The sequence below is a fragment of the Budorcas taxicolor genome, chromosome 10, assembly GCF_023091745.1.
Source record: "Budorcas taxicolor isolate Tak-1 chromosome 10, Takin1.1, whole genome shotgun sequence".
In the NCBI taxonomy this organism is placed as follows: domain Eukaryota; kingdom Metazoa; phylum Chordata; class Mammalia; order Artiodactyla; family Bovidae; genus Budorcas; species Budorcas taxicolor.
Window position 1 is genome coordinate 59,352,268 of NC_068919.1, and position 19,394 is coordinate 59,371,661.

At 38.8% G+C, this 19,394-nt stretch overlaps 1 protein-coding gene across 1 annotated transcript in view; it reads right to left on the reverse strand.

Annotated features, from left to right (window-relative positions):
* Positions 1-19,394, reverse strand: part of GALK2 (galactokinase 2) — a 136,098-nt gene that overhangs the window by 98,028 nt on the left and 18,676 nt on the right. The window contains exons 4-5 of the mRNA XM_052646205.1: positions 12,877-12,967; positions 9,639-9,785 (exon numbers count right to left, since the gene is read on the reverse strand). Of these exons, the coding sequence (XP_052502165.1) occupies positions 9,639-9,785; positions 12,877-12,967 (238 nt within the window). The remainder of the gene's footprint in view (positions 1-9,638; positions 9,786-12,876; positions 12,968-19,394) is intronic.

Here is a 19,394-nt window from a genome sequence, read left to right on the forward strand (position 1 = left end):
ATTCTGTTTCTTCTTACTGGTTGGATATTGTATTTCCAGGATTGATCTATAAGTTTTCTTATTTTTCTCTCTTTTATTGTCCATCCCTTTTTTCCTACTTTATCAGAATTCTTCCAGCCTTTATACTGAACTTTTTTTTCAGCTACCATATTTTTAATATCCAAAAGCTCTTTCTTACTGTTTGCTCCTTTTTAAAAAGTAGCATTCTATTTTTTCTTCAACATTATACTCTCTGAGGACAACAGGATGAAGTTGAAGGAATTTTCTGCTCTCAGTATTGTCTTCTGTTTCCTCTGAGTTCCTTTTTCCTTTGTTTACTTCATGTTGAAGGCCTTCTTCCAAAGACCAATTATGTTTTGACACCCTATCATCCTTAAGAGTGAGTCATGGGTTTCTAATATGCTCATAGAGTAGCTGGAGAATTTCAGTGGAAGGGGGCCACCAAATGTCAGTGTTATGGGTCTTTTCTCTAGGATGGTTCACCATGGTTTAGTTTCCTCTGAGAAGGCTCTTCTAATGTCCCTGCTTGGGTGTGGAGTGGTAAGGCTGCCAGTATGCTAGAGGTGATCAGAGAAAGGGAGTTGTACTGTTCAGAGGCAGAATGTCCTTTAATCTCCTAGTTTTCAATTCTATTCTGGTCCAGCCTTTCTCAGTGCTCAGTGTCCCCAAGTCCAGATAATCTTTGATTCTCCAGAGACTCCTACAAAGGTCGGGGGAAATGGCTTCCTTATTCAGCCAGGTAAGAGTGGGCTCTGAGAGTCTGGCTGCTCCTCATTAAGACTTTCAAATAAATTTCCACCCACCGTGTCACCCTGCTTCTTGTGATACCCAGTGCCTCTAATTCCTAAGCCTTTCCAGAGAGCTGTGAGTCAGCTTGCTTTCCATCTGCACCACTCTCCACAGGCACTTGGCTTTGACCTTTCTACCACTCTGCTAAGTCATGCACCATCCTTACACCCATTTTCCATCTTTGTATCTTGTGGTTTAGGCTTATTTATTAATATGTCTCCTTGATTTATCAAAGATGGAACTTATGCCTTCTTTTCTTGCTTTCCCTATTTGGAGATAATTTTTTGAGAAAAGAATAATGAACGAGGAGTAAAGAAAGAGAGTAGGTATCTGTTTATTCAGATGGTGACTCAGAATCCGCCGGCAATGCGGGAAACCTGGGTTCAATCCCTGGGTTGGGAAGATCTTCTGGAGAAGGGAACAGCTGCCCACTCCAGTATTCTGGCCTGGAGAATCTCCATGGACAGAGGAGTCTGGTGGTCTATAGCCCATGGAGTCACAAAGAATCAAAATGACTGAGCAACTAAACACAGCACAGTCATCTTGAAACTAGAAGTCTGTAGCATTTTTGATTTCACAGATCTTTTATCACAACATACTCATAATTTGTCTTCCAGACCTTCTGGGTAACTAACCATCTTACTTTACCGGTTTCAGATATGCAACGTTTAGTTTATTAGTAAATCAACAAGTTCCACACCTATCTATCATATCCCATTTGCAGTAACTGTTGTCTGCAATTGAATAGGGCACTGAATTTACATACAACTGGGGAGAAATTGTTTATTAATTGAAAGGGCATTAGTTTCCAGTGTCTCATGGGCTTTTTCTTATTAGATAGGCTAACCATTCTTTGCTTGCCTTCCTGTCCCTCCATTCCCACACTTCTCTGTACCACCAGGAAACTGATTTCTGTGAATAACTTCCCTAGCCCATCCCAACTCACATCTATTCCCACCCCTTTCACTCCTTCCCTGCCTCACTGCATTTCTGGCAACATTACTCTATAGCCGCAGCTCCCGAAGTATAATGGCTTCAGGTTTCACAGGGAAACCCTTCCTAGTTGCTTCCCTTGACCCTCCCCATGCCTCTGTAAATAGTCTCGTTATTAAACTCCCTTCAGTTATACCCTGTGAGCCATTCATTTCCTATGAAGACACTGACTGATATATCAGCAAAAAAAAAAAAAAAAAAGATTTTGAAACAACTCATCTCTAAAGTCCCTTGAGTTCTTGTATTCTACAATTTTTATAAGAGTCAAGTATATACTTGGCACTTAACTAAAGACTTTGGGCAAATTTGGGGCTTCTTTTCAGTCAAGATTTCTTCTTACTATAGCAAAGAAACTTTTCAAACAAATATGCTCAGGCCCTAGAAAATATAAGCAGTCAGTATAAGTTAGACTAACATGAAAAGTTAGGTCATACATGTTGTTCCCTTTAGGCAAGGGAGTGAGATAGTCCTGGTAAAATACATTTGTTTTTGTTTTTAATTTTTAAAAATTTAGTACAATTGACATACATTATATTAGCTTTCAGTTCAGTTCAGTCACTCAGTCATGTCTGACTCTGCGACCCCATGGAATGCAGCACAACAGGCTTCCCTGTCCATCACCAACTCCCGGAGCTTGCTCAAACTCATGCCCACAAGTTGGTGATGCCATCCAACCATCTCATCCTCTGTCGTCCCCTTCTCCTCCTGCCTTCAATCTTTCCCAGCATCAGGGTCTTTTCCAATGAGTCAGTACCTTGCATCAGGTGGAAAAAGTATTGGAGCTTCAGCTTCAGCATCAGTCCTTCTAATGAACATTCAGGACTGATTTCCTTTAGGGTTGACTGGTTGGATCTCCTTGCAGTCCAATGGACTCTTGAGAGTCTTCTCCAACACCACAGTTCAAAAGCATCAATTCTTTGGCACTCAACTTTCTTTATAGTCCAACTCTCATATCCATACATGACTACTAGAAAAGCCGTAGCTTTGACTAGATGGACCTTTGTCAGCAAAGTAATGTCTCTGCTTTTTATATTAGCTTTAGGTAATGATATAATGATTCAATATTTGTATGTATTATGAAATGAAATCATAACAAGTTTAACATCCATCACTATACCTGGTTACACAATTTTTTCTTGTGATAAGAACTTTGAAGATTTACTCTCTTAGAAACTTTCAAATACCCAGAGAGATGTTATGGGGAGGGAGGTGGGCGGGGGGTTCATGCTTGGGAACGCATGTACACCCGTGGTGGATTCATGTCAATGTATGGCAAAACCAATATAGTATTGTAAAGTAAAATAAAGTAAAAATAAAAATTAAAAAAAAATAAAAATAAAAAAATAAAGAACTTGTAAACTTCCCTGGCAAAAAAAAAAAAAAAGAAATACAGCACTATTAACTATAGTCACCATGCTGTTACCCCCCATTACATATTTATTTAACTGAAAATTTGTACCATTTGATTCCCTTCAGCCATTTCACCCATCCCTCACCTCTGGCAACTACTAATCCATTCTCTGTATCTATGAGCTTGGTATTTTATTTTTACTTATTTTTCTTTAGTGGTGGTGGTTTAGTTGCTAAGTTGTGTTCAACTCTTGCGATCCCATGGACTATGCCTGCCAGGCTCCTCTGTCCATGGGATTCTCCAGGCAGGAATACTGGAGTGGGTTGTCATTTCATTCTCCAGGGTATCTTCCCAAGCCAGGAATCGAACCTGTGTCTCCTGCATTGCAGGCAGATGATTTACCAACTAAGCTATGAAGGAAGACACCACATATAAATGAAATCATTGATAAAACATTTGTCTTTCTCTGTCTGACATTTCACTTTAGCATAATGCCCTCAAGGCCCAGCCATGTTGTCACAAATGGCAAAATTTTATAGCTAAATAATATTCCATTGTGTATATACACACACATACACACACCACGTCATCTTTAGCCATTCATCCATCAATGGTTATAGGCTGTTTCCTTTTCTTGGCTATTGTAAATTATGTGTATGGGAATGCACATATCTTTCTGAATCAATGCTTTCATTTTCTTCAAATAAATACCCAGAATTGGAATTGCTGGATCATATGACAATTTAATTTTTAATTTTTTTGAGGAATCTCCATACTAATTTTATAGTGACTGCACCAATTTACATTCCCACTAACAGTGAGCAAGGATTCCGTTTTCTTCACATACTCAGCAACACTTATTATCTCTTATCTTTTTTATCATAGTCATTCTCATAGATATGATATCTCATTATAGTTTTGATATGCATTTCTCTGATGATTAATGATGTTGAGCATCCTTTCCTGTGCTTTTTGGCCATCTGTATGTCTTCTTGGGAAAGCTATTCAGATCCTCTGCTCATTTTTTAATTGGATTATGTGGGTTTGGGGGTTTTTGTTTTTGTTTTTGTTTTTTGCTACTGAGCTGTATGCATTCCTTACATTTTTAAAATATTAACCCCTTGTCAGATATATGATTTGCAAATGTTTTCTCCCTATTATTAGCTTGTCTTTCCATTTCGTTGATGGTTTCCTTTGCTGGCAGAAAGTCTGATACAATTCCTTTGTTTTTTGTTTGTTGTTGTTTTGTCTTGTTTGCTTTTGTTGCCTTTGCTTTTGGTGTCAAATCCAAAAAATCATCACCAAGATCAATGTCAAAGAGCTTACTGTTTAGGTTTTCTTCCTCCACTTTTATGGTTTTAGGTCTTATATTCAACTCTTTAATATATTTTGATTCATTTAGGGGGTATGGTGTAAGGTAAAGGTCACTTTCATTCTTTTGCATGTGACATCCAGTTTTTCCAACACCATTTACTAAAGAGACTGTCCCTTACCCATTGTGTTTTCTTGGCTCCTCTGTTGTAAACTAATTGACTGAATATGCATGGGTTCATTTCTGGACTCTATTCTGTTCCATTGATCTATGTATTTGTTTTTATACCCAATACATTTGCTTTTTTTGACTTTGAAACACAGAGACAGCCAGAATTAATTCCAAAGTTACAAGGTTTCCTTTTATCTCCTATTCTTCTTTTCCCGTAGATATTCTACCATCAGAAGGCCAGGAAAATGTGAAAAATAAGTTTTACCAATCCTTCCTTTAAAAAGAATTAATTCCTTGACCTCTGTCCCAACCACAGACACCAAATTATCTCTTTTTCCAGCCTTATCTAGACGTTTTGTATACACTGAAGTTTTCTACTTTCTCACCTCTCATAGATCCTTCAATTCATTCCTATTTTAAGGTGCTCTTGTCAAGGTTTTCTTCAGCTTCTTTGATGCTAAATTCAATGGATACTTCTTTGTCTTACTTAACGTCTCAGCAGCATTTGACTCCACTGCTACTCTTTCATGAAATATTATTTTCCTTATCTTTGCTGTTACCTGACTTTTCTACTTTTTCCTCCTAAACGTCTGATTGCTCCTCAGTCTCTTCAAGTGGACATCTCTTCCTCTGTCCATCCCTCAAATCTTCATGCTTGTTGGAACTCTGTCTTAGTCTTCCTCATCTTTCTATCTACATTCTTCCACTGGACGGTCTCCTCCACTCCTATGGCTTCAGAAATCAATTATATACTAATGACTCTCAAGTAGACCATGTCAAGTCTGACTATTCCTCCTGGCTTTCAGAGATACTCTTTGTAACTAAACACTAGGTAACTCCATCAGTGTGCCCACAAATTCCTCATACTCATTTTGCTTTCTCTTCAAACCTAATTTTTCATCTGTATTCCTTATCCCAGTGAAACACACCAAGCCAGAGATCTGGGTATAATCCTTGATACTCTGGGTCCCACATCCAATAAATAATCAAGTCTTATTGATTCTGTCGGAGATATACCTTAAATCTATCATCTAATTCTCTCCCCATTCTCACTGCCACTTCTGTAGAAGTGGCATCTCTCTACTGCTAAGACAGTTATCTTCAAGTCTAGATCTTATAATAGACCCAGGGCAATCTTTTCAAAATATAGATATAATCAAGTTGTTCTCTTCCTAAAGTCTGCAATGGTTTTACAAACTGCTATCCAAATAAAGCCCAAATTGCTCAACATGGTTTACAAGGCCCAACATCTGGTCTCCTACCCTGTATTTCAAATTATTATGTGTCAGCTAAATTAAGCCTCTTTTAGTTTCTCCAACAAGCCATGATCACTCTTACTCTAGACAACTTCACATGATGTTTCCTCCCCCTGTAACATGACTATCCAATGTTATCAGTGTTATCCTGCTATCAGTAGTTCTTTTTTGGCCCATCAGTACTTCTTGACTAACATCTATGAATTCCTCTATCTCAGCTTAGATGTACTCAGTTCAGTTCAGTTGCTCAGTCGTGTCAGACTCTGTGCCTCCACTGACTGCAGCATGCCAGGCCTCCCTGTCCATCACGTACTCCTGGAGTTTACTCAAACTCATGTCCATTCAGTTGGTGAGGCCATCCAACCATCTCATCCTCTGTCGTCCCCTTCTCCTCCCACCTTAAATCTTTCCCAGCATCAGGGTCTTTTCCAGTTAGTCAGTTCTTCACATCAAGCAGCAAAAGCACTGGAGTTTCAGCTTCAACATCAGTCCTTCCAATGAATATTCAGGACTGATTTCCTTTAAGATGGACTGGTTGGATCTCCTTGCAGTCCAAGGGACTCTCAAAAGTCTTCTCCAACACCACAGTTCAAAAGCATCAATTCTTTGGCACTCAAATTCTTTATACTCCAACTCTCACATCCATACATGACTACTGGAAAAACTGTAGCTTTGACTAGATGGACTTTTCTTGGCAAAGTAATGTCTCTGCTTTTTAATATGCTGTCTAAGTTGGTCATAACTTTTCTTCCAAGGAGAAAGCATCTTTTAATTTCATGGCTGCAAGTCACCATCTGCAGTGATTTTAGAGCCCCCCAAAATAAAGTCTGTCACTGTTTCTACTGTTTCCCCATCTATTTGCCATGAAGAGATGGGACCAGATGCCATGATCTTCATTTTCTGAATGTTGAGCTTTAAGCCTACTTTTTCACTTTCCTCTTTCACTTTCATTAAGAGGCTTTTTAGTTCTTCTTTGCTTTCTGCCATAAGAGTGGTGTCATCTGCATATCTGAGGTTATTGAGATTTTTCCTGGCAATCTTGATTCCAGCTTGTGCTTCATCCAGCCCAGCGTTTCTCATGATGTACTCTTCACATAAGTTAAATAAGCAGGGAGACAATATACAGCCTTGGCGTACTCCTTTCCCAATTTGGAACCAGTCTGTTGTTCCATGTCCAGTTCTAACTGTTGCTTCCTGACCTGCATACAGGTTTCTCAAGAGGCAAGTCAGGTAGTCTGGTATTCCCCTCTCTTTAAGAATTTTCCACAGTTTGTCGTGATTCACACAGTCAAAGGCTTTGGCATAATCAATAAAGCAGAAATAGATGTTTTCCTGGAACTCTCTTGCCTTTACAATGATCCAACAGATGTTGGCCATTTGATCTCTGGTTCCTCTGCCTTTTCTAAATCCAGCTTGAACATCTGCAAGTTCATGGTTCATGTACTGTTGAAGCCTGGCTTGGAGAATTTTGAGCATTACTTTACTAGCATGTAAGATGAGTAAAATTGTGCGGTAGTTTGAGCATTCTTTGGCACTGCTTTTCTTTCAGATTGGAATGAGAACTGACCTTTCCAGTCCCATGGCCACTGCTGCGTTTTCCAAATTTGCTGGCATGTTGAGTGCAACACTTTCACAGCATCATCTTTTAGGATTTGAAATAGCTCAATTGGAATTCCATCACATCCACTAACTTTGTTCGCAGTGATTCTTCCTAAGGCCCACTTGACTTCTCATTCCAGGATGTCTGGCTCTAGGTGAGTAATTATAGCATCCTGATTATCCGGGCCATGAAGATCTTTTTTCACAGTTTTGTGTATTCTTGCCACCTCTTAATATCTTCTGCTTCTGTTAAGTCCATACCATTTCTGTCCTTCATTGCCCCATCTTTGCATGAAATGTTCCCTTGGTATCTCTAATTTTCTTGAAGAGATCTCTAGTCTTTCCCATTCTGTTGTTTTCCTCTATTTCTTTGCACTGATCACTGAGGAAGGCTTTCTTATCTCTCCTTGCTATTCTTTGGAACTCTGCATCCAAATGGGTATATCTTTCCTTTCCTCCTTTGCTCTTCACTTCTTTTCTTTTCACAGCTATATGTAAGGCCTCTTCAGACAGCCATTTTGCTTTTTTGTATTTCTTTTTCTTGGGGATGGTCTTGATCCCTCTCTCCTGTACAGCGTCATGAACCTCTGTCCATAGTTCTTCAGGCACTGTTTATCAGATCTAATCCCTTGAATCTATTTCTCACTTCCAGTGTATAATTACAAGGGATTTGATTTAGGTCATACCTGAATGGTCTAGTGGTTTTCCTTACTTTTTTCAAGTCTGAATTTGGCAATAAGGAGCTCATGATCTGAGCCACAGTCAGCTCCCGGTCTTGTTTTTGCTGACTGTATAGAGTTTCTCCATCTTTGGCTGCAAAGAATATAATCAATCTGATTTCGATATTGACCATCTGGTGATGTCCATGTATAGTCTTCTCTCGTGTTGTTGGAAGAGGGTGTTTGATATGACCAGTGCATTCTCGGCAAAACTCTATTAGACGTACTATGTTCTCTAAATCTGGATTAGATCTGCTCCCATAGCACCCTAGTATCCACTTATCAAACTCTGTTATAGTTGCCTATTCACTAGTCTCTATTCCCTTTTTAGATCATAAGTACTATTAATATGAAGGCTAAAACTATACCTATTATATTACCAATGCCTTGACCATTAGCTGGCACAAAGTAGGCACTAGGGAAGTAGTGATTGAATGATAAATGAATAAACAAATAAACCACCAGATTAAACATACCACCAGTGGAAGCAGATTTTACACATGGACTTTCTTTCCCTTACTTTCTCTCTTCTCAACAAACAACAACAAATTAGTTATCCTTACCTCCAAATAAGCAATTGCTTACAAAGGACTAATTAATGGCAGTTAAAGAGAATGCTATCTGAGCCTTTGCTTTCTTCTTAATTTTTTTCTTTCTTCCTACAAATAAAATTTTTGAACTGAAAGTTTAAGCAGATCAAAGAAAGACATGTAGCTGACTTTCTCTTGATCTGCCTGTTGCCCAGTCTATATTCCTAGACATCTGTAAATGTGGTAGTACATGTACAAGGGATAAAAAAGAACATATGATAATATGTTTTTTCGAGCCAGACCTCCAAAACATTAATCAAAGCTGAGCATACCTACTCTGAACTGCGAAATCAGAGATTTATTGAACTTGTAAAGCTGAGGCTTTCTTACCTCTTGTAGAATTTATGTCTTCTTTAAATAAGCATTTCCTCTTTGCAATGAAGTATTTTTTTCAAGTTTATTTTAGTGACTAAGCTGCTGGTATAAATAGATATGTTATTTAGTTCCTTTATTGCCTGGTTTTCACCCTTTTTACCCATTTCTTGTCAAATATTTAACTGAAGGTTTTGGGTGAAAATAAGCAGGCCCAATTATGAAGCCTAGAATTTCCTCCCTGAAGTTCACTTGTTAATAAGGTGATTTAAAAAGACCTCCATGCATTCAATCTCCCCACTTAATTAATCTAAGAGCATTTTGATACAGTTCTTCACATATTCGCTTACTGTTTGGAAGGTATCAACTACCTTGTAGTTTATCACAAGCAGAACTTGCTAAGTTACAACTCATGCCCCATGTGTGCAGTCCTTTCAGGTAAGACAAAGTTTTTCAGTCAAACAAAGGCACTCTAATTTTGAGATCTGGATACTAGTACTTTAGAAAGAGGGGATTCTATCAGGTTAAATCTTTCAAATTGGTTACCTTGGATAGGTTCATGCCCAGCACTGTGAGTGTCACCAAGCCAGCACAGCAGACCAGAGCACTGGAGCTGGAGAGGCCAGAACTTGGTGGGATGTTTCCATCTACCAAGCAGTTCATTCCAGTCAGGTCACTGAGACCAAAGTGTTCCTAGAATAGAAGGAAAACTAGCACGAGTAACTCTGCTTGGATTCAAGGAGTAGCAGAAAGTTCTTTCATTCCTCAGAGAGCAAAAGCCTCACAATGGACTTATTATGCTACTTATAGAAACAACTTGTGCAACTCAATTTAGTTGAGTCCATACATGACATTTTATTTAATGGCTGTTGGCCACAGGGCACTATAATTTGAAGACTAATTTTTACTTTGTTGAACAAAAAGCTACTGATCCATTTCCTAAAATTGCTTTGAGTGGTCTTTTTCATGAATATGAATTGATTTAAACAAATATGGAGAAATATTAAACAATTATAATTCAAGTAGCAAGACAAGAAATACACAGTTATTACTGAGGCAGGTTAAATCTCTATATGGCACATCCCAACACTCTGTCATTGTAAAAGTCCAACACCAAGCAGTGGTTTGTTTCTATGCAGTATTCTATCTAATGCTTTTCTTCAGAGGACCTTCCAACCTTTCTCAGAAATTTTATTTATGGAAAAACCTAGGTACCAAAGAGTAAGAGACTTTCCCAAGATTACATATAGGGAAATGGAAGTAGGACTGAGGTTGCTGATTTCTGGTTGAGAACTTCCCCACTGCGGTCAGAAACCTGGGCCAGCATACTGTCACTGTGATTTAATGTAAGTCAGCGATATGAGGAAATCCAGATTTTTACCCAAGTTTATAGATACAATTTAGCCATATGGTAGCTTTCAAGACAGCCAAATTAGAATTCAGCCACAAATGAGAATGGAGCCTATTAAAGCAGGGAAACTCTATTTCTACAAAATAGGAAAGTCCAAAAAAATAATCAGACTCTGATCTCAAGATCAAGCTCTAAGATACGTAGGTTAATACGCTGGGTGAGGACACTTAGGATGATATCATATCATATCCTTTGTGGTTTGGGATTAAAAATAAATTCAAGGTAACTTCCTTGTAAAGAAAAAGTACCACCATGTTTACAGATTATTCAAAGGGTTCAAGACCAAAGTACAAAATACTACCATATTACATAATTATGCATTTCATCATACATATTATTCTAGGGAGAAATTTCAATAAACTAGATAAAATAGCCAAAGTAACAACAAAACTCAGCAAATAAAAGACCAGTTTTTTTTCCTTTTTTTTTAATCTCTTTTTCCCCTAAACTGGCAAAACTCATCCACCACAAAAGAAGAGATTTAGCTGGATGTACTTCTCTTCTTGATTTCAAATGATCTAAAAATTTCCTTTCCAGAAATATAAATTATAAACTGAAATATTGCTGCTGCCAATGCCCTTTCACACAGAACATCAGACAGCTTGTTTAAAAAAATCCTTGGAGAACGCTATATATTTAACCATAAACTGATCCACAGGGTGTCTTGAATGTGAATCATACTTACAAACTTATCACGCAATGTTTAAATTAAAATGTACAACAGATTCAAAATGCAAATGGGCTTTGCCAAATTCAGAAATAGTGCTATCCCATAAGGATAACATGTTTAATTTAATATAAACAGATTATCCACTGGAACTTTCTAGTATTTGAATCTGAAGGTTTCTAAAAGGCTAACATTTAAATTACTTCTCTGCCAAACACTCATTACACAGACCTGCTTTTGCACGTAAGCTGTCAAATCAAAAGGGAAGGCTGTAAGACCTGAAATTCTCAAATACAACACAAGGCACATTTGTTCTTTTGGTCACTTTATCCATATGCTACAGAAGGCATGTTGCTACAAGAAAGATGAAATTGTATTTGCCAACAAATGTTTCCAAATACTATAATTCCCACTAATGTTTGTGACAAGCCAAATGATTTGAAGATTTAAAACCTGCCAGTAACTTTTCTATACGTTGTTACCATCTGTCTGGGAAAAAGAAAGGAAGGAAGAGATGGGGGCAGGGGAAGAAAGGGAAGTAGGGAGAAAGAAAGATACATACAGAACCACCATAATTAGAGTACCGGATTATACGACAGAAATAAATACGATGCATATCTGTAATGGATATGCCACTGAATCCTATGCTACTCATGACAAAGTTTCAGATAGCAGCATCAGACAGTAAAGAACACAAGCTCTCCAAAACATGAATTTTAGCAAACAAATCAAGTTGACTTAGCAAATCAATTTTCTTTCTTCCTTCATACTTTTTTAATTAGGAGAGAAAGTAGAAGTATTTCATCTTCTCATACATGACATTGCTGCTGCTGCTGTTGCTATGTTGCTTCAGTCGTGTCCGACTCTGTGCAACCCCATAGACGGCAGCCCACCAGGCTCCACCACCCCTGGGATTCTCCAGGCAAGAACACTGGAGCGGGTTGCCATTTCCTTCTCCAATGCATGAAAGTGAAAAGTGAAAGTGAAGTTGCTCAGTCGTGCCTGACTCTTAGCGACCCCATGGACTGCAGCCCACCAGGCTCCTCTGTCCATGGGATTTTCCAGGCAAGAGTACTGGAGTAGGGTGCCATTGCCTTCTCTGAGATATTCACAGTATTCAGTGTTTCCAGGAAAACTCTTATTTTCCTTATTAAAATCACTATATCTTTTTTTAAACCCCATCTGAAGTAGTAATAACAAAACTAAGTTAGCATTGATTGAATGCCTACTATGTGTCAAGCACTGTGTGATCCTTCCAACAACTCTTTGTTGAGATAATAATAACATATTTCACACACAGCAAATCTGAGACTTAAGGAGTTAAATCAACACAGCTGGGTAGAGTCTAGACTCAAACCCAGGACTGTCCAGCTCTAAATTCTATTACAGTGTGTACTTATACATCACTAGAACAAAATGTAAATAATACTACCAGAATGTATCTTTCAAAAGAAAATTTCAACAAAGATTTGAAAACTAGAACAAAGTATCAAATGCACATGACTTATGAACAGCCACTACAGCCCCTGATGAACACCACCCAGAAACAGTCATATCTACTCTATCCCCTGAAATACGTTCATGAGCAAAACAAAGCAGAAACATCAGCCCTGAAAGGAGACAAAAATGATATAGTAAATGAAATAAATCTTGATATAATAAACATCATAACCTCAACTGCTAGTAGCTGCTTTATACTGATTTACCTGAATTCCTTTAAATCCACATAGGAAATAGTTGTGCCACAGAGGCTTGGTTTTGTCAATCTGGATGTTATTAGCACTAGTACTGAAGTCCCTGCAAAAGCAAACAACAGTTAATTGAAGTCTAGAGGCTTTGTGCTACAGAATGGATGGCTGACTGCTGCCATCTTGTGCCAGGACAAGAACAGTGACATTTTATTTTCCATTTGCTTCTCATATACGTACTCCACAGTCTACCCAAAAAACAACAAACATCTCCAGCTGCTAAAAATTAAGAAAAGTTTTGGTGACCTTAATAACTAAACTACTTTCAATTGGCCCTTTTTACTTCCTGAAAGGGAGAGAAATGAATATGTTTTAGCATAATCTACACCACTGTATTTCACAATGGCCCTTATTAAGTTGGTATAAACCACATAAATGCTTATCCTTTGGGCCTTCTGTTTGACATACCTTTTACTAGAACACAAGTACTCAAAGCCTTTTTTCCCCACACTCTGCCACCCATCCAGTTTTACCATCTGCACAGTTTGAGAAAAAGAAGGAATAAACAAAGCAAATGATGCTTCTAATGGATCATAACTCATTGAGTAAAATGAGATTCCATGATTCTATTTGAGTATAAAATAACAAATGAATAAATAGCTAAATGAAGGAGAATGGAAAGTACTTCCTTAGAGCAAAATGCCAACTAACAGAAGAAATAATAAAAATCAAAAAATCACTATTTGGCAAACTCCATGACAATCATTTCAGGAAGGAATCATCAATGGATGCTAAAGTTACTGAGTAAAAACTTGATGAGAAACAAGATAGCTATATAAACTTGAAGTATTTCCTTACCAGATATCTGCTGAAAAGGAAAAAAAATAGTAACTTTATGGTAATCTGGCAGACAACTCCTTAGCCAAATGATCAAAATTAACAACAGTTAAAGGAACATCACGTGCCTCCTTGATATGATCCACCGAGGACACATCAGTTGACATGTGGGAATTCTTCATACTATTTTTGTGACTTCCTTGAAAGTCAAAAGTTATTTCAGAATGAAAAATAGATAGGCTTCTAAATCAGCCCAAAGAATAAAAGATGTGAAGTGGGAGAGGGGTGGAGATCAAATCAAAAGTGAGGAAATAAGTAACATTCCCAACTGACTGAATGCTCTTCATATATAGCTTACTAAATAACTACTATGAGCCACTCACTGCAGAGGTGCCTTCCAAGCATCATCTTAATAACATGGACATATTATCTCCTAAGAAAAATATGGGATGACCACTTAACTGTGTGAGGCGTTCACAGGAATATAAAGGTAAAGTTTGAAGGGCTTATCTTTCAAGCCTCTGTAATCTAGCCAAGACAGCCTGAGCACAAATCACACTCACATTAGCACTGCCATGTGATGGTATGTAACGTGGGGTGGGATGCAAGGCCAAGAGGGCACCTGCTGGGCTGCACTCCATAGGCCTGCAAATCTTGTAGCTGCCCAGGCTTGAGATCGAAGAAAGAGCCTAGAGACAGCAACAGAGATATCAAGGGTTTGTTGGATCGAGGATATTACAAGTCTGCAGCAAAACACGCTGCCCCACGGTGTACGGCAGACAAGAGGCAAGACATGGCAGTAATCTTTCTATTCAGGGAAGAAGGAGGCTACCATTTATGGGGGAATTGATGTCAGGTTGGCTCATCAGTTACTAGGGAAACCAGCAGCTGGGATCCGTGGCAAGCTCATGATTAAGCACTAATTAAGCCCTATGATTAGGGTACAGGTGGAGCAGGGACTGGTACAGCAGGAGATGTACAGAGAGCAAGAGAATAGCTGTTTTGAATGGCCTGACCATACAACAATTTTTATAGTTAGCACGTTAGAGTATAAAGGGGAGGCTTTCCTGGAGGCTCAGAGAAATCTAGTGACTCTCCAGGGACCCAAACAGCCTGACTCCAGCTCTCAAACACTTTACTATCACCCACAGGAATTAAAATTTATTGACTATAGTCAATAAGAGGTCCCAGAATTTGGAAAGCAGAAAAGATTATGTTAGCAAAACTGAATGGGCTCTGTTCCAAGATAAGCAGATCTTGGAAGTCACCACAAAGAAAACTCAAGAAAGAAGGCTGGGGGACAAGGGTGATGGTATACTAGGGAAACTAGTAGAGGAGGAGATTTGCGCATATGTAGGAAGTTAGATGAGAAACACCAAAGAAAAAGCTAATAATCCCCAATCTAATTCCTTCAGACTTAGAAACATAGTTTAAAAACCAAAACGTGATGTAACCACACATTTAAGAAAGTGGATAAAACATTTTAAAAAACGTGTTGGCAAACATGTGGAGCAACTGGAACTCCAATACGCTGGTGTGCGAATGTAAAATTATACAACCACTTTTGAAAACAGGCAAACTCTTAAGATAAACCAGACAGTCCACTCCTGGGTATTTACCAAACAAAACACATGTCCATACATAGATCTGTACACAAATATTCATACCAGGTCATACCTGAATGGTCTAGTAGTTTTCCTTACTTTCTTCAATATATGTCTTAATTTGGCAAAAAAGAGTTCATGTTCTGACCCATAGTCAGCTCTCAGTCTTGTTTGTGATGACTGTATAGAGCTTCTCCATCTTTGGCTGCAAAGAATATAATCAATCTGAATTCGGTACTGAGAGTCTTCTCTTGTGTTGTTGGAACTGGGTGTTTGCTATGATCAGTGCATTCTCTTGGCAAAACTGTTTGCCTTTGCCCTGCTTCAGTTTGTACTCCAAGGTCAAATTTGCCTGTTATTCCAGGTATCTCTCAACTTGCTACTTTTACATTCCAGGCCCCTATAATAAAAAGGACATCTTTTGGGGGTGTTAGTTCTAGAAGGTCTTATAGGTCTTGATAGAACCGTTCAACTTCAGCTTCTTCAGCATTACTGGTCAGGGCATAGACTCGGATTACTGTGATATTGAATGGTTTGCCTTGGAAATGAACAGAGATCATTCTGTCATTTTTGAGATTGCATCTAAGTTCTGCATTTCAGACTCTTTTGTTGACTATGATGGCTATTCCATTTCTTCAAAGGGATTCTTGCCCACAGTAGTAGATATAATGGTCATCTGAGTTAAATTCCCCCATTCCAGTCCAATTTAGTTTGCTGATTCCTAAAATGTCGATGTTCACTTTTGCCGTCTCCTGTTTGACCACTTCTAAATTGCCTTGATTCATGGACCTAATATTCCAGGTTCCTATGCAATATTGCTCTTTACAGCATTGGATTTCACTTCAATCACCAGTCACATCCACAAGTGGGTGCTGTTTTTGCTATGGCTCCGTCTGTTCATTCTTTCTGGAATTATTTCTCCACTGATCTCCAGTAGCATATTGGGCACCTACTGACCTGGGGAGTTCATCTTGCAGTTCATCTTTTTGCCTTTTCATACTTTTCAGGGTGGCAAATAGATACAAGGGATTATTAGATATGACAGAGTGTCTGAAGAACTATGGACGTAGGTTCATGACATTTTACAGGAGGCAGAGATCAAGACCATCCCCAAGAAAAAGATACACAAAAAGGCAAAATGGTTGTCTGAGGAGGCCTTACAAATAGCTCTGAAAAGAAGTGAAAGGCAAAGGAGAAAAGGAAAGATATACCCATTTGAATGCAGAGTTCCAAAGAATAGCAAGGAGAGGTAAGAAAGCCTTCCTCAGTGATCAGTGCAAAGAAATAGAGGAAAGCAATAGAATGGGAAAGACTAGAGATCTCTTCAAGAAAATTAGAGATACAAAGGGAACATTTCATGCCAAGATGGGCACAATAAAGGACAGAAATGGTATGGAGTTAACAGAAGCAGAAGATACTAAGAAGAAGTGGCAAGAATACACAGAAGAACTATACAAAAAAGATCTTCACAACCCATATAATCACGATGATCACTCACCTAGAGCCAGATATCCTGGAACGCAAAGTCAAGTGGGCCTTAGGAAGCATCATTATGAACAAAGCTAGTGGAGGTGATGGAATTCCACTTGAGCTATTTCAAATCCTAAAAGATAATGCTGTGAAAGTACTGCACTCAATACGCCAGCAAATTTGGAAAACTCAGCAGTGGCCACAGGACTGAAAAAGGTCAGTTCTCATTCCAATCCCAAAGAAAGGGAAGGCCAAAGAATGCTCAAACTACCACACAATTTCACTCATTTCACATGTTAACAAAGTAAAATTCTCTAAGCCAGGCTTCAACAGTACGTGAACTGTGAACTTCCATATGTTCAAGCTGGATTTAGAAAAGGCAGAGGAACCAGAGATCAAATTGCCAACATCTGTTGGATCATCAAAAAGGCAAGAGAGTTCCAAAAAATCATCTATTTCTGCTTTATTGATTTCACCAAAGCCTTTGACTGTGTAGATCACAAGAAACTGTAGAAAATTCTGAAAGAGATGGGCCTACCAGACCACCTTACCTGCCTCCTGAGAAATCTGTATGCAGGTCAAGAAGCAACAGTTAGAACCAGACACGGAACAACAGACTGTTTCCAAATTGGGAAAGGAATACGTCAAGGCATTATATTGTCACCCTGCTTATTTAATTTATATGCAGAGTACATCATGAGAAATGCTGGACTGGATGAAACACAAGCTGGAATCAAGATTGCCAGGAGAAATATCAATAACCTCAGATATGCAGATGACACCACCCTTATGGCAGAAAGCAAAGAAAAACTAAAGAGCCTCTTGATGAAAGTGAAAGAGGAGAATGAAAAAGTTGGCTTAAAGCTCAATATTCAGAAAACTAAGATCATGGCATCCAGTCCCATCACTTCATGGCAAATAGATGGGGAAACAATGAAAACAGTGACAGACTTCATTTTTTTTGGTGGGGGGCCTCCAAAATCACTGCAGATGGTGACTACAGCCATGAAATTAAAAGACGCTTGCCCTTTGGAAGAAAAGTTATGACCAACATAGACAACATATTAAAAAGCAGAGACATTACTTTGCCAACAAAGGTCCATCTAGCCAAAGCTATGGTTTTCCAGTAGTCATGTTCAGATGCGAGAGTTGGACCATAAAGAAAGCTGAGCACCAAAGAATTAATGCTTTTGAACTATGGTGTTGGAAAAGACTCTTGAGAGTCCTTTGGACTGCAAGAAGATCCCACCAGTCCATCCTAGAGGAATTCAGTCCTGAATATTCATTAGAAGGACTGATGCTGAAGCTGAAGTTCCAATACTTTGGCTACTTTATGGGAAGAACCGACTCATTTGAAAAGACCCTGATACTGGGAAAGACTGAAGGCAGGAGGAGAAGGGGACAACAGAGGATGAGATGGTTGGATGCCTTCACCAACTCAATGGACATGAGTTTGAGTAAACTCTGGGAGTTGGTGATGTACAGGGAGGCCTGGCGAGCTGCATTCCATGAGGTAGCAAGAGTCGGACACAACTGAGCGACTGAGCTGAACTGAACTGATTCATAACAGAATTATTCATAATAGCCAAAAGCTGGAAATAATCAAAATATTCATCAATGGTGAATAAAGAAATTTTGGGTTCTTCACGCAATGCATGCTAGACAACATGTGGACAGTTCTGGAAGGCATGCTGCATATGTCCTAAGAGTCCAGTGGAGTAAAGCCCCTTATTTACACAGGAGCTACCTGCCTTGATAATTCACCTCTGCCTCCCTAGTTTAGTCTCCATCCTCTTTCACTACTGCTCCTGGTACTGTTTCCCAAATGCTCTCCCTCCTTCTATGTCTATCTCAGGCTCTGCTTTTGTGGGGGAAAACATGAAATTCCCACATTTTCCATGTGAGATGTTAAGTGAATCTGAGTAAATCAATATAACAAATTATGGCACCCAGTTTTAAATGGTTACAATGACACAAAATTGTATTTGAGATAATGTAAAATTTTCTTTATAGGGTCCTGCTGCTGCTGCTGCTGATGCTAAGTCACTTCAGTTGTGTCCGACTCTGTGCAACCCCATAGACAGCAGCACACCAAGCTCCCCCGTCCCTGGGATTCTCCAGGCAAGAACACTGGAGTGGGTTGCCGTTTCCTTCTCCAATGCATGAAAGTGAAAAGTGAAAGTGAAGTCGCTCAGTCGTGTCTGACTCCTTGCGACCCCATGGACGGCAGCCTACCAGTCTCTTCCGCCCATGGGATTTTCCAGGCAAGAGTACTGGAGTGGGTTGCCATTGCCTTCTCCATGCCTTCTCCTTAAAGGGTCCTAAATGTACATAACATCTCAGTCAGGCAAAATAAACAGAAAAATGATCTTTCACAATAACTTTCACCTAAAAGTCAGGAATTTTTATTATCTTGCATAAGCTGGTATAGATACATATAAAATATTTGCTGAATGAATGAATATTACTGCAAGCAAATTGTCCAATGAACAATAAGCCAAAAATATACTGTGCCAATTACATGTCAAGATCTTTTTTTATAATTAACAAACCAGGTCCTGCTTAATATAAGTAAGCAGGACTTATCCCAGAAAAGCAGAGAGTTCAACACTGGAAAATACATTG